Source organism: Leptosomus discolor, chromosome 7 (genome assembly GCF_034619465.1).
Source record: "Leptosomus discolor isolate bLepDis1 chromosome 7, bLepDis1.hap2, whole genome shotgun sequence".
Taxonomy (NCBI): Eukaryota; Metazoa; Chordata; class Aves; order Leptosomiformes; family Leptosomidae; genus Leptosomus; species Leptosomus discolor.
Genome location: NC_141397.1, coordinates 23,768,701 through 23,779,060, shown reverse-complemented (window position 1 = coordinate 23,779,060; position 10,360 = coordinate 23,768,701). Strand labels below are relative to the sequence as shown.

Here is a 10,360-nt window from a genome sequence, read left to right as displayed (position 1 = left end):
CATTTCTGTTATTTATGTAATACTTTCATCTTCTATTTCCAAGAACACATTTGACTGATTATGCTGCAAGTCGTAACTGCTTCCCCCATGATGCTGGAGCATTAAGCTTCTGATGGGATTTTTTTTTTAAAAGACCTGGCAGTGGGTCTTTCTCTCCCATGGAAATGAGTGAAACTGGATTCTGGCTGATGAGAAAAGGACCAACAAAGCAGGGAACACTTCTGGAAAAGGCACCTGCCTTCTCAGTAAGTCAACCCATGCCTGTTACTTGCTAATTCATTCATGCACAAAACTGGACTACTTGGACAGTTGGGCAGCTGGTACTCAGCAAATAAGCCCAATTGTATCTCTCAACACAAAGCAAGAATAACTCCCTCTGCTCGTTGAGACAGGACCTCAATCCCAAGAGCCTGAACTGGGCACTGTGAGGAACAAGGAGCTCCCATGGATTGCTGCCAGGGCTTATGGGGAAGCAAAATAGGAGAAGCAGAACCTAGCTATGCGGGTGTCCCAACAAAGCTCAGCAAGATAGGAAAGAACATTGCAGAGCAACAGCCTGGCACAGGTGAGGTGGCTGTTTGCCAGGTTGAACTGCTGCACTGGTTCTTTACTGAAATCACCAAGCTGTCCTAAAAAATTCCCTGTGTAAAAAAATATATCTATAAATCAAGCCTTAGTAAGAACAATGCAGCTGCTAACAGGGCTGGATGTTGCCAAACAAAATGCTCTAATGCTCTCTAATCTGACACCAAGCCGTGATGACTCTCTTTGCAAAGAGCAACTCTACTCAGACGTGTGTGTGCGTGTGTGCATACGTACATGTACACGTACACATACCTATAGCTTTATAATCCTGCTGCCAAGGGGGAAGACCGGGGTTGCGGACGGGCGAGGGGGAGCCCCTGCCACTACACGATCATGAACTGGCAGACGTAGGGCAGCTGGTCTTTGCACTTCTTGTCGAACCACTTGCCGATGGCAGCCCCCGACAAAGCTGCACAGTTTTCCAGCTTGCCGCCATCGGGCTGGGTGGTGATTTCAGTCTCCCAGTTCTTGTAGCGGACTGGGCCACCCGTCATGTCAACCCACTTGCCCTCTGATGCCATGTCATTGAGGCCCAGCCAGATCTCCACCTCGGAGCCGATGCTCTTGCGCATGTAGTCGTAGAGAGCATCATTCTCCTCCCCGTTCTGGGGGGTGCTGAGCGTGCCGCCCTGCGAGATGCAGTTTTCGCTGGCCTCATGGTACGTCTTGGTCTCCGAAAATGCAAGAAAGCACTTTAGGTGAATTTTGGTGCCTTTCAGGCAAACTGAGAGGTTACCACACGAACAGAACAAAAAGACAGAAAGGGAGTTGGTTTTAAAAATGGCGCTCAGGAAGAGGCAGCAGCAGCAGCAAACACAGCAGCCAAACTGCAAACTTCATTTCTTGGACTGCAGCTCATGGTGCCACCCTCAGCAGTACGGGGGTCCTGAGGCCCTCTCTCTTCTACAGGGGGCATGGCCATGGGGATGTGCCCTCCCTGTCTGCAAACCATGAGGAAAAATGGACCTCAGGGTGCTCCTGCCACCCTCCTGAGCTCTGCTGCTGCCAGAGCAGAGGCACAGTGTGGTCCTTTTGCCCCTTCCCCCCGGCTTTGCCCTTCCCCAGCTGCTGCTACGCTTTCTCTGATGAGTTTTTTAGAAGCAAGGTTGGTTGTGAGCACTGCCAGGGTGTTGGAGCGTTTTGAAAAAAAAGTCTGCAATTTCAATTCAATCATCTTAATTATGCAAGCTTGAGGAAAATGTCTTTTTTAATAGGCTTTGATCAGAAGTGTGGTGCTTGCATAGCTTGAGGTCTTCAGAGGAAATTTCTATTTGCCTCTGATTTTATTGTTAAGAATAGCAATTTATTTTATTTTTTTAAAGCTCTAAACCCTGAGAGTACAGGGTACTCTAGCCAAACAATAACTAATCAGAGCCACACACTAATATCCAAACCAATGAATCTGAGCTTGGATCTAAGGCCTTGATTTTGCTTGTGTTCCTTTTCTTTTAAGGGAAAAATTCTCCTTAACTTGCATTTCCATCTCATTTCTGTTTTGTGTTCTGCAAACCCCTCTCCCATTGATGTCAGTGGAGTTTGCACAGAATAACTGTGGAGTATGACTGGAAGATGGACATTTTGGGACTATCCTCTGTATGTGTTCAGTGAAGCATGGTGGGACTGACCTCCAGTGAGGTTCCCTGGGCAATACAGTGGTATGCACAAGAGACCAGGTCACCATTTAACTGGGGTTCACACAAAACAGTAAGCTACATTTGACTAAAGCACAGACTAATCCATTTCCCATCCTTCTAACCAACAAAGGAAAATGAACATCTGGCTCAGTGTCATAGAAATATCCATAGCTTCACAAGTGGGAAGCTCTAGCACGTAAAAAGGGGGAGCCGTACACTGCACAACTCATGTCATTAGCTGTCTGAGGAGCTTCAGCTCCCTGGAGGAATTGCAGCAAGACCACGCTTTGCTTTGATCCCCCAACCTCTCTCCCCATAGTGGACTCCCTGTTGTGGGGCACTTGGGCATCTCTTGTCAAAAATGTGTGGAGCAATTGTAGCCACTTTATAAGCAGCTCCTCTCTCAAAGCAAAACCTGTGCCTTCTTCAGTGAGTTCTTTACCTGTCTGGAGTGCTTGCTTTTCCTTCAGTAGAGCAACCTCCTGAGAGATGTTGTCAATCATGGCCTTCAGGTCTTCAATCATTTTGAGGCTCACACCATCTGCTGGAGAAACCAAGGGAGGACCATAAACATCTGGCTGCATCCTCTGGGTAGGCAGCCGAAGCTGTTCTGATCATCAAAACTCCCTGTTTCTCTGCCCTCAGAGAAAGACAGACAAAAGGGGTCTGCAAATGCCCCTTGCACATCCATCAGAGTGAGTGTTTGCTCAGTAGCCTGTTTCCACTATCGACTCAGTTTGGGTTTCGGGGCTTCATACCCCATGGGGCTTCATGGGGTGGGGGTTTCCCCTTGGGCTCCTGCTGCAGTGCTGAGGTGGGGAGGTCACACGCACGAGTGTTGCAAGGTGCAGGCTCGTCTCTGGAGCCTGTATGTAGGACACTTGCCTGGGCTGTTGCTGCACTGGGGTCAAGTTCCCAAAATTCAGGAGGGCACTATCTGATGCTGCCCCTCCTGAGCAGGAGTTCTGTCACACACAAGTGTTTTGTGAGGAACTTAAAGCTGCTGATGAATAGGATTTATTTTTTTTCCAAAGCCTCAAAAAACATGCCTTCCCTCTATATTCACAGCACACCCTCCTGGCTTCCCTTAAACACCCGAATACATGACTTTCTCTGAATGCTCTCCTTGCTGTGCCCCTGCATTAGTCTGCTCTCACGGGTGCATTGGCAGGAAAGCACTTTGCTCACGAGGCTGATGCTCAGCTGGAAGGGCTGCAGTACCTCCGCTAGATCTGCCCCTGCACCACCAGCCACCCCATCGCTCAGCTCTCCAACCGCAGTGTCCCTCAGGCCATCGCAGCTGCCTCTGCCCTCAGTGTCCCCAGTGCAGGTACTCAAAAACTGGCCAGAGCTGCCCTGCCACTGCAAGAAGATGCCTCCTTGGCTGGGGAATTGGTTGCAGCCTGCTAGTAAAGCCTACATCTTGCTAGGTGTGTTGCCTCTGCAACAGCTCCAACCAGCTATTAATCAGCATTTGGGTTTCTCCTGTCTAGGAGCAAAAGGGCTGTTATGTCTTGGAGGTGGTGGAAGATCGGACATAGAGGCATTTGTAGTCATTACACTATCTCTGCTGCTCCTATTGCTTTACCTCACCTGGCATAAGCATCTGGTAGTCCTCATGAGGTGAAAGAAAAGAGGACAATTTGCCCAAATGCAATAGGATGGGCTTCCTTGAGGGTCAAGGAGATGGGGAGCCAAGGCACCAAGCCAAGCAAGTGGGGAAGCAGCTTGGATGCAGAGAAAAATCATCAGCCCAAAGATTACATGGTGCCATGAATATGAAAAGCCAGACACATCAGGAGAAGGGAATTAAGCTGCTTTACTCATTGCTCAATTAACTTTAATGGGTTCACTTAGCACTGAAGCACTAGTTATTATTTTGCTGCCTTTGATGAAAACATTTTGTGGGAAACAGCTAACCAATGCCCTTTTTTTTTTTTCCATGCAAGCCTGTCTTGCAGCACAACAAATGTCGCTTAGGTTTAAGCAACATCCAAGGGCCATGGCAGGATGGCATGAATCTTGCTGGGGCAGCTCCTTATGTTGTTCCAGACAGGTTTGCTGGTGGGTTCCCATCTAGAGTGTCCCTTCCATGCAACATGACCATCGTTTCCTTGAGAACTCCCTAAGTGCCCTGTCCCTTTCCACCACCTCGTTTCCAAATCCTGAGCCACAAGATGTTCTTACAGCAGCACGTTTACCAGGACGTCGTGGCGAGAACTGGGAGTGGTTAATTTGCCCTTCAGCTACAAAGCGAGTACCATGGCTACGTCAATAGCTACTGTGTTTTCTATTTTATTGCCAGAGGTTTTTGTCTCTGCGCTGTCATTTCCTCAAGGCTCGCCTCCTGAAGCCCTTGATCAAGGCTATTTACAGCCTGGGTTTGCTGCGACTGAAGCCAAGGTGGGGGCTGCCAATGCTGCCCGTGGGAGCTGGAGTGGGTCCTTGTGCAGCTGCCAACCATGAGCAGCAAGATTAAGCACAGACAGAGACAAGATGAAAAGGAGACTCATAGAAGGATGTGGGTTGTGACAGTCTGTTGGTTTGAAAGCCTAGCTAGTAATGTATTTGACGCTGCAAATGGGAGCTCTTGCCCAGTTTTCCTTGTTCTAATTACTTGCTGAATAACAAAAAAATCCCTCTCTACTTGATTTTGATTATTTAACTATCCCTATATAAAATTTGGGTCTATATCTGGGTTGGTTAGCTTTGCCTGGGCAGGCATCATCCAGTTTGTTCCCATCTGAACAGGTTTCTGTCCCACAGCAGGGCGAGCGTTGCTCTGGTTTACAGTGTCTGTCATCAAACCTCCCCGGCCATCGGTATTTCTTCTGACACCCGGCATTTCCACAAATGTCCCAGTCAGAAAAGTCAGGTCCTGTATTGCAGTTTGTTCCCTGGACCAGAGGAGGGGACCGAACACAGCCACATTGGGTTTGTATCAGTGTAAATGTTCCCAGGCATTTTCAGGGAAGAGCACCTGGACTACAAGATTACACCAAAATTTTGGGCGGCATCAGGAGTGGAGCCCAATCAGTCCCTATCCACCAATTTAAGCATCTGGACTATGATCTCCATCTCCAGTTACCTTAAAAATATATGTGAGAGCTATGCAAAGATACTCCCTCCCATGCCCCCTGCACCCTGCTGTGGCTGTGACCAATGGAGCCCCCCCAGGGCCAGTGGGTCCCCAGCCTGCACCCCCAAGATGGGGAGTGCTATTGCCCACCTCCCCTGGGCACCCTTCTGGAAGAGACCCCCAGGGCCGCTGGAGGAGGGCAAATCCTGCCTGCCCCCCAAGACATTGGGGTCCAGGGAGCATTTGCTGAACTGCTGCCTCTGAAAAAATCACTGGGGAGAAATATGAGGGGGGAAAAGCCCAACAGCAGACAAAGTGAATGTGTTGTCTCAGCATTTTCTAAATGCTATGGTTTGGCTTTTTCATGTTGAAACAGCACCACTCTGGTTCTGAACCAGATCTAAATGTAAGCAATAATTACCAAAAAAAAAGGAAGAAAAACACAACAAAAGAAAAAAAAAAAAAAAAAAGTTTAAAAAAGAGAAAAAGCTTGGCTCGAGCCATCGTTTTCTTTTCTAACATTTGTGGTTTGGCTGCACAGATTAAAAAGAAATAAATCCAGCCAAACACCCCAACCCTCCAGTGGCTTCACCCTGCCCAGTCCTCCCCAGTGAAGGGGGCCAGGGATGGGGATGGGGCCATCCTGCTGAGCCCCAGCCCCTGTGGAGGGTGGGCAGGCAGGCTTGAACATGGCGAGGGGATGAGGGCAAAGACGAGCCTCACAGGGTCCTTTTAGTGTTCTACCTCTTTCCCTACCCCCTGGCATTGCTAAAAATCAGAAAAATTTTAAGCAAGAAATGCTGGAAGTTTCCAGTAAAGGCAGGGCAACTGACCTGCCACAGGAATGGATGTAGCTGGCCAAAAAATGCCAAGTTGTTGGGTTTTTTCCTTTTCCTCACAGAAATCTCGACCTCTCCTTTGAAAAGAAACTCCCAAGCTCTCAGTAAAAATCGCCACCAGCTGTTCCAGATGGCTTGATTTACAGGACACCCCCCTCAAATGTTTTTAAATCAGAACCAAATTTTCTTGTCAAAAAGGTGATTTTTCTCCCACCTTCTTGTCACCAACTGGTTACAAAGAGCAGTTGGAGTGATATGGAGAGAAAAATAAGATTTCTTTTTACCTCTCTCTCCTGATAACCTCCAGTGAGTGCAATGCACGTATGTACCCAGATGAGCCCAAGGGGGTATTCTTTGCTCCAGAAAACAGCCATAGACTAGAGACGTGAAATAAGCAGCTGTGCTGTGATTTCATAGAAAGAATGGGAGAAAAAGGAAAAATTTCTCAAGGATGAGATCTGACGAAAACAGCCACTGGGTGACTGTAGAAAGCAGCCCTGCCAAGCGAATTCCTGGGATGCTTCTTCCTCACTCCCCGCTCTGTTCCAAGCAGGAAAGTGCCCGCCAGAAGCGGTCCAAGCCCACGCGACTGCAGTTGGACACATCAGGCAGGCAGGCTCACATGCTGCCGGGCTGCAACACAAGCCACTGCCTTACCTGCCTTCTCCTATAACTAACGTGCATTGAGTCGGAGGGAGAAAGGATGGGATAGCTGCAAAAAACAAGAAGAAAAGGAAAGAAAAAGCACTAGGGAAAAGAAAATTTAGGCTTCTTTTTGTATGCATTATTCTCTGGTAAGCCTGAGTGGTTGGAGCTCATGTAGAGCTTGACATACACCCAGGGCAAGTGTTTTAAAATAAAGATCCATGCTGCTATTTAATGGATAATATACTATCTGCCTACTCATGTCTCCAAATCTTCAACGGCAGTCTGTCATCTGCCACTTATTTGCTTCTGAAAAATGAATGAGGAGGGGTAGGGGTGACAGAAACAGAGATTTTAGTAGAGGAAAAGTTTGGGGCAAACCTTAGCGATAACATGGAAAATTTGTTGCCCTCTGAAATTCAGACCAAGCTGTCCCATCAAATTTAGTCAAGGCAGGGACCCACCAAAACTATTTCAATATCCTCACTATTTTACAGAAGGGCTGCACAATCATTCCCATGGGGAGGGGGGAAGAAGACACTGTATTAAGTTTTTAGATGCTTTATAAGAAGTTTCATTAAAGCACTGTTAAATACCCAAATGACTGGGCTAATTGCATCCCCCCCAAGCTCTGCAAGGTTTCCTTGCAGGGAACGTGCTGCTGCTACTACGTGCTGCTGCTACTCACCTTTCTTGGAAGCCACCGGTTTTTGCCGGACTTTGCCATTTTGCTGGCCGGAGACCTGGGCGAGGGAGAGGAGGCAGAGGAGCAGGCAGGCTCCCCGGAGCGCCATACCGAGTGGAGTTGGAGCGGCTCTGCTCTGCCCTCAGACAACTGCCTTAGCACCGGCTCGAATCAGAAATGGCTGTCCCAGAAAAGCCGCCCGCTGAGCCCTGGCCAGAGGCAGCCTCCCGGCCCCAGGGGGGGGCTCAGGCGGCTCCGGCCAAGGCTGAAAACATCCCAGCGGGTTTGTGTTTCTCAGCACGCTGCTTGTTTTTGGTTTTGTTTTGTTTTGTTTTTTTTAAAAAAGAAAGGAATGAATACTGAAAGTCTGCTAAGCTAAACATAAGGATAGGCTGTGAGTAGAGTTGGAATGATTTCCTACAGCTTTTAGCAAAATGCCATGAGTTTGATCTCGCGTATCAGTGACAGCACCGACGACGTGAGGTGCGAAGCGGCACCTGGGTGGCCAACGGAACACAGAGGGCTCAGGCAGCCCCTCGGCAGGGCTGCCCGCCAGGGATGCCAGCAGAGGTGGAGGGAATGCATGGGGGGGCCAAGCGCCCCGCTCCCCACTGTGGTGTGACACAAGGCCCTGCACAGCTGTTTCTGGTTTATCCCCATGGCAAGGGGCTGCTGTGACCCCCCTAGCCTGAGCAGCAGGGTCTGACCTGGTGTCTGCCTCCTTTTTCCTTGCACTGGTGGGTGGGGACGGGGTGTGGCTCCCAGCCCTGGGCTCGAATTGCCAGTTCTGGGGCAGTTCCAGCATAAATCACTCTCCTCCTGGCGATTCCCACCTTCGGGGGTGAGGACAGCTGTGTTGGCCATACAGTCCCCTACCCCTATGGCAATTTTGCAAGGACAGGGCTGGTCAGTGCTGTGGGGCTGCCCAGCAGCAGCATCACGCTGAGACCTCGGAGGTGCCTGGGTGGCACCTTCCAGGGGTGCAAGACTCCTTTGGTAGCAAACACGTTCCCACCACCAGACTATACAGTGGCTTTACCGGCTTTTCCTTTTCCAAAACCACTTTCAGTTCTGTAGGATAGGAAACCAAACAGCAGCTCCACAGGTTTTAACCAAACCTGACAGCTGCTCATCATGTTGCTCTTTAACCCTTCCCTGGGAGCTGGAAGTGTTTTGGCTCTGCCTAACCCCACTGAGCAGTAGAAAGTGGAGATCTCAACCTCTACACCTTTGTCTCAAAAGCGATCTGAAAAGTGACTGTTTTGGCAGGCCTGGGAAAAAACATGGATGAAGAAAGCTGGGAAGACGTTCCACCTGCTACTGCAGATGCCCCACTAAGAGGAAAGCTGCTCCATCTCCATATGAAGTGCATTGCATCCACCTGGTGCTGGACTGCTTCCCTGCCTCCTCTGGCAGCACTCACACCTTTGAGAGTCAAAATCTATGGGCGCATTTTGCACTTAAGAAACCTGGCACGTGCCAGGGTCAATAATCCAAAGTATCTCATGGCCAAGCCTGTCAAAGCACCAAGACACTTCATGAGGCATGGTGGCTCTGAAAAGCTGGTCAATGCTTCACATCCACCACCCTGGAGTCGGGCTAAGTACATGGGGGGGTGGGGTGGGGTGTGTGTCTTTCCTGGGGGCACCTGAGTGGTTAGGTTACCAAAAATACTTAGAAATTCGGGTCTTCACTCAGTTTTGTGAACCTTCAGGCTTCTAAATATCCCTAGAGCTGTAACAGATGACCAGGATAAGCTGGACTCAGGATGGGGGAACACATGCCACAAAAAGCCGTTCTCCCTGGGCCTGATTTTTTGGAGCTGCTGGGCTGCGCTAAACAGCACTAGAGCCTAAACCAAGACCACTGCCTGATTTTTTGGGTGCTGCAGTGAGTCTTTCCTGCAGGAATAAATTGAGCAAGTGGAGGAAATTCATGGAGAGAGGAGAGGAGGGACTGGTGTTTTGGGGAACTAAGTGCTCCGGACATCGGCCATTAACCTTAAACCTTTTCTAAAAAATTAAGGCAAGATGCCACTCAGCACAATGTGAACCACTGGAATCGTAGGAGCATAAAAGGTCCCAGATAAACAGGGGTGTGGCTGGAAAAAGAGCTGCTGTTGATTTAGTTTGGCCACAACTGTGTTACCCTGCCTTGCACTTTTGCTGAATAAGGAAAACCCTGCCCTTACATCCTACCTGAAGAGCTCCCTTGCAGTCCAAGCTTCTGAAGCCAAGGAAGAACGGGTTTGATTTTCACTCCCCTTTACCATATGCACCCAACCCCACCCAAATTTAAACCACAAAATATATATTTTGGGGATTTACCGTTCTCCTGCCTGGACTATCCCACAATGGGATGGAGACCAAGAGATGCCAGACACCAACATACACATACATGTTCCCTTCTCTTGATACTTGAGTAGCATTTACCTATCCAAAGTACTTTTGGCAACTCAGCACCTCCCAGCTTTCCTTGGCCCCAGATCTGCTCACCCGCCTTTGCTTTGATTCATGTCTTGCCACGCTGTGGAAAAAATAAAATGCTCTTTTTGCTGTGCATGAAACAGATGGCTCTGCTTTGGAGTCTGACAGCAATCCCTAACCACCAGTTTCTGGGTGTCTGGGACCCACCAGAGGGTTGCATTTCTCTGACTCCCCAGCTGAAATGAGAAGGGCAGGGTGGCTTTCCATTGGCCTCTGAAGGACAGGTCTGCAACCAAGGGGGCCTCTCCCTGCACCAACCAGCAGGTCCTGTGCTGGATGCCACCATCATTTTTCTTGAAAAAGAGAAAGATGGAAAGTGTGATTCTGTGTCTCTGGCTGTAACACTGATCCACAGGTGGGTTTGCTCCAATTCTGCCCTATGTAGACTGAAAAAAAAAAATCCTTGT

At 49.1% G+C, this 10,360-nt stretch overlaps 1 protein-coding gene across 1 annotated transcript; it reads right to left on the bottom strand.

The window, feature by feature from the left end:
* Positions 1-908: 908 nt before the first annotated feature.
* Positions 909-7,576, bottom strand: CLEC3B (C-type lectin domain family 3 member B). The gene is made up of 3 exons (XM_009956858.2): positions 7,471-7,576; positions 2,662-2,760; positions 909-1,309 (listed from the first exon to the last, which is right to left on the bottom strand). The coding sequence occupies exons 1-3, from the start codon at positions 7,574-7,576 to the stop codon at positions 909-911; spliced, it is 606 nt and encodes a 201-aa protein (XP_009955160.1).
* Positions 7,577-10,360: the final 2,784 nt, after the last annotated feature.

Excerpts from the sequence above, each read along its gene's own strand:
- CLEC3B (XM_009956858.2), bottom strand. The coding sequence starts at position 7,576 with ATGGCGCTCCGGGGAGCCTGCCTGCTCCTCTGCCTCCTCTCCCTCGCC. Across the intron at positions 2,761-7,470 it reads ACCGGTGGCTTCCAAGAAAG|ATGGTGTGAGCCTCAAAATG; the intron begins GTGAGTAGCAGC and ends TTTCTCCAGCAG. Across the intron at positions 1,310-2,661 it reads AAAGCAAGCACTCCAGACAG|TTTGCCTGAAAGGCACCAAA; the intron begins GTAAAGAACTCA and ends GTAACCTCTCAG.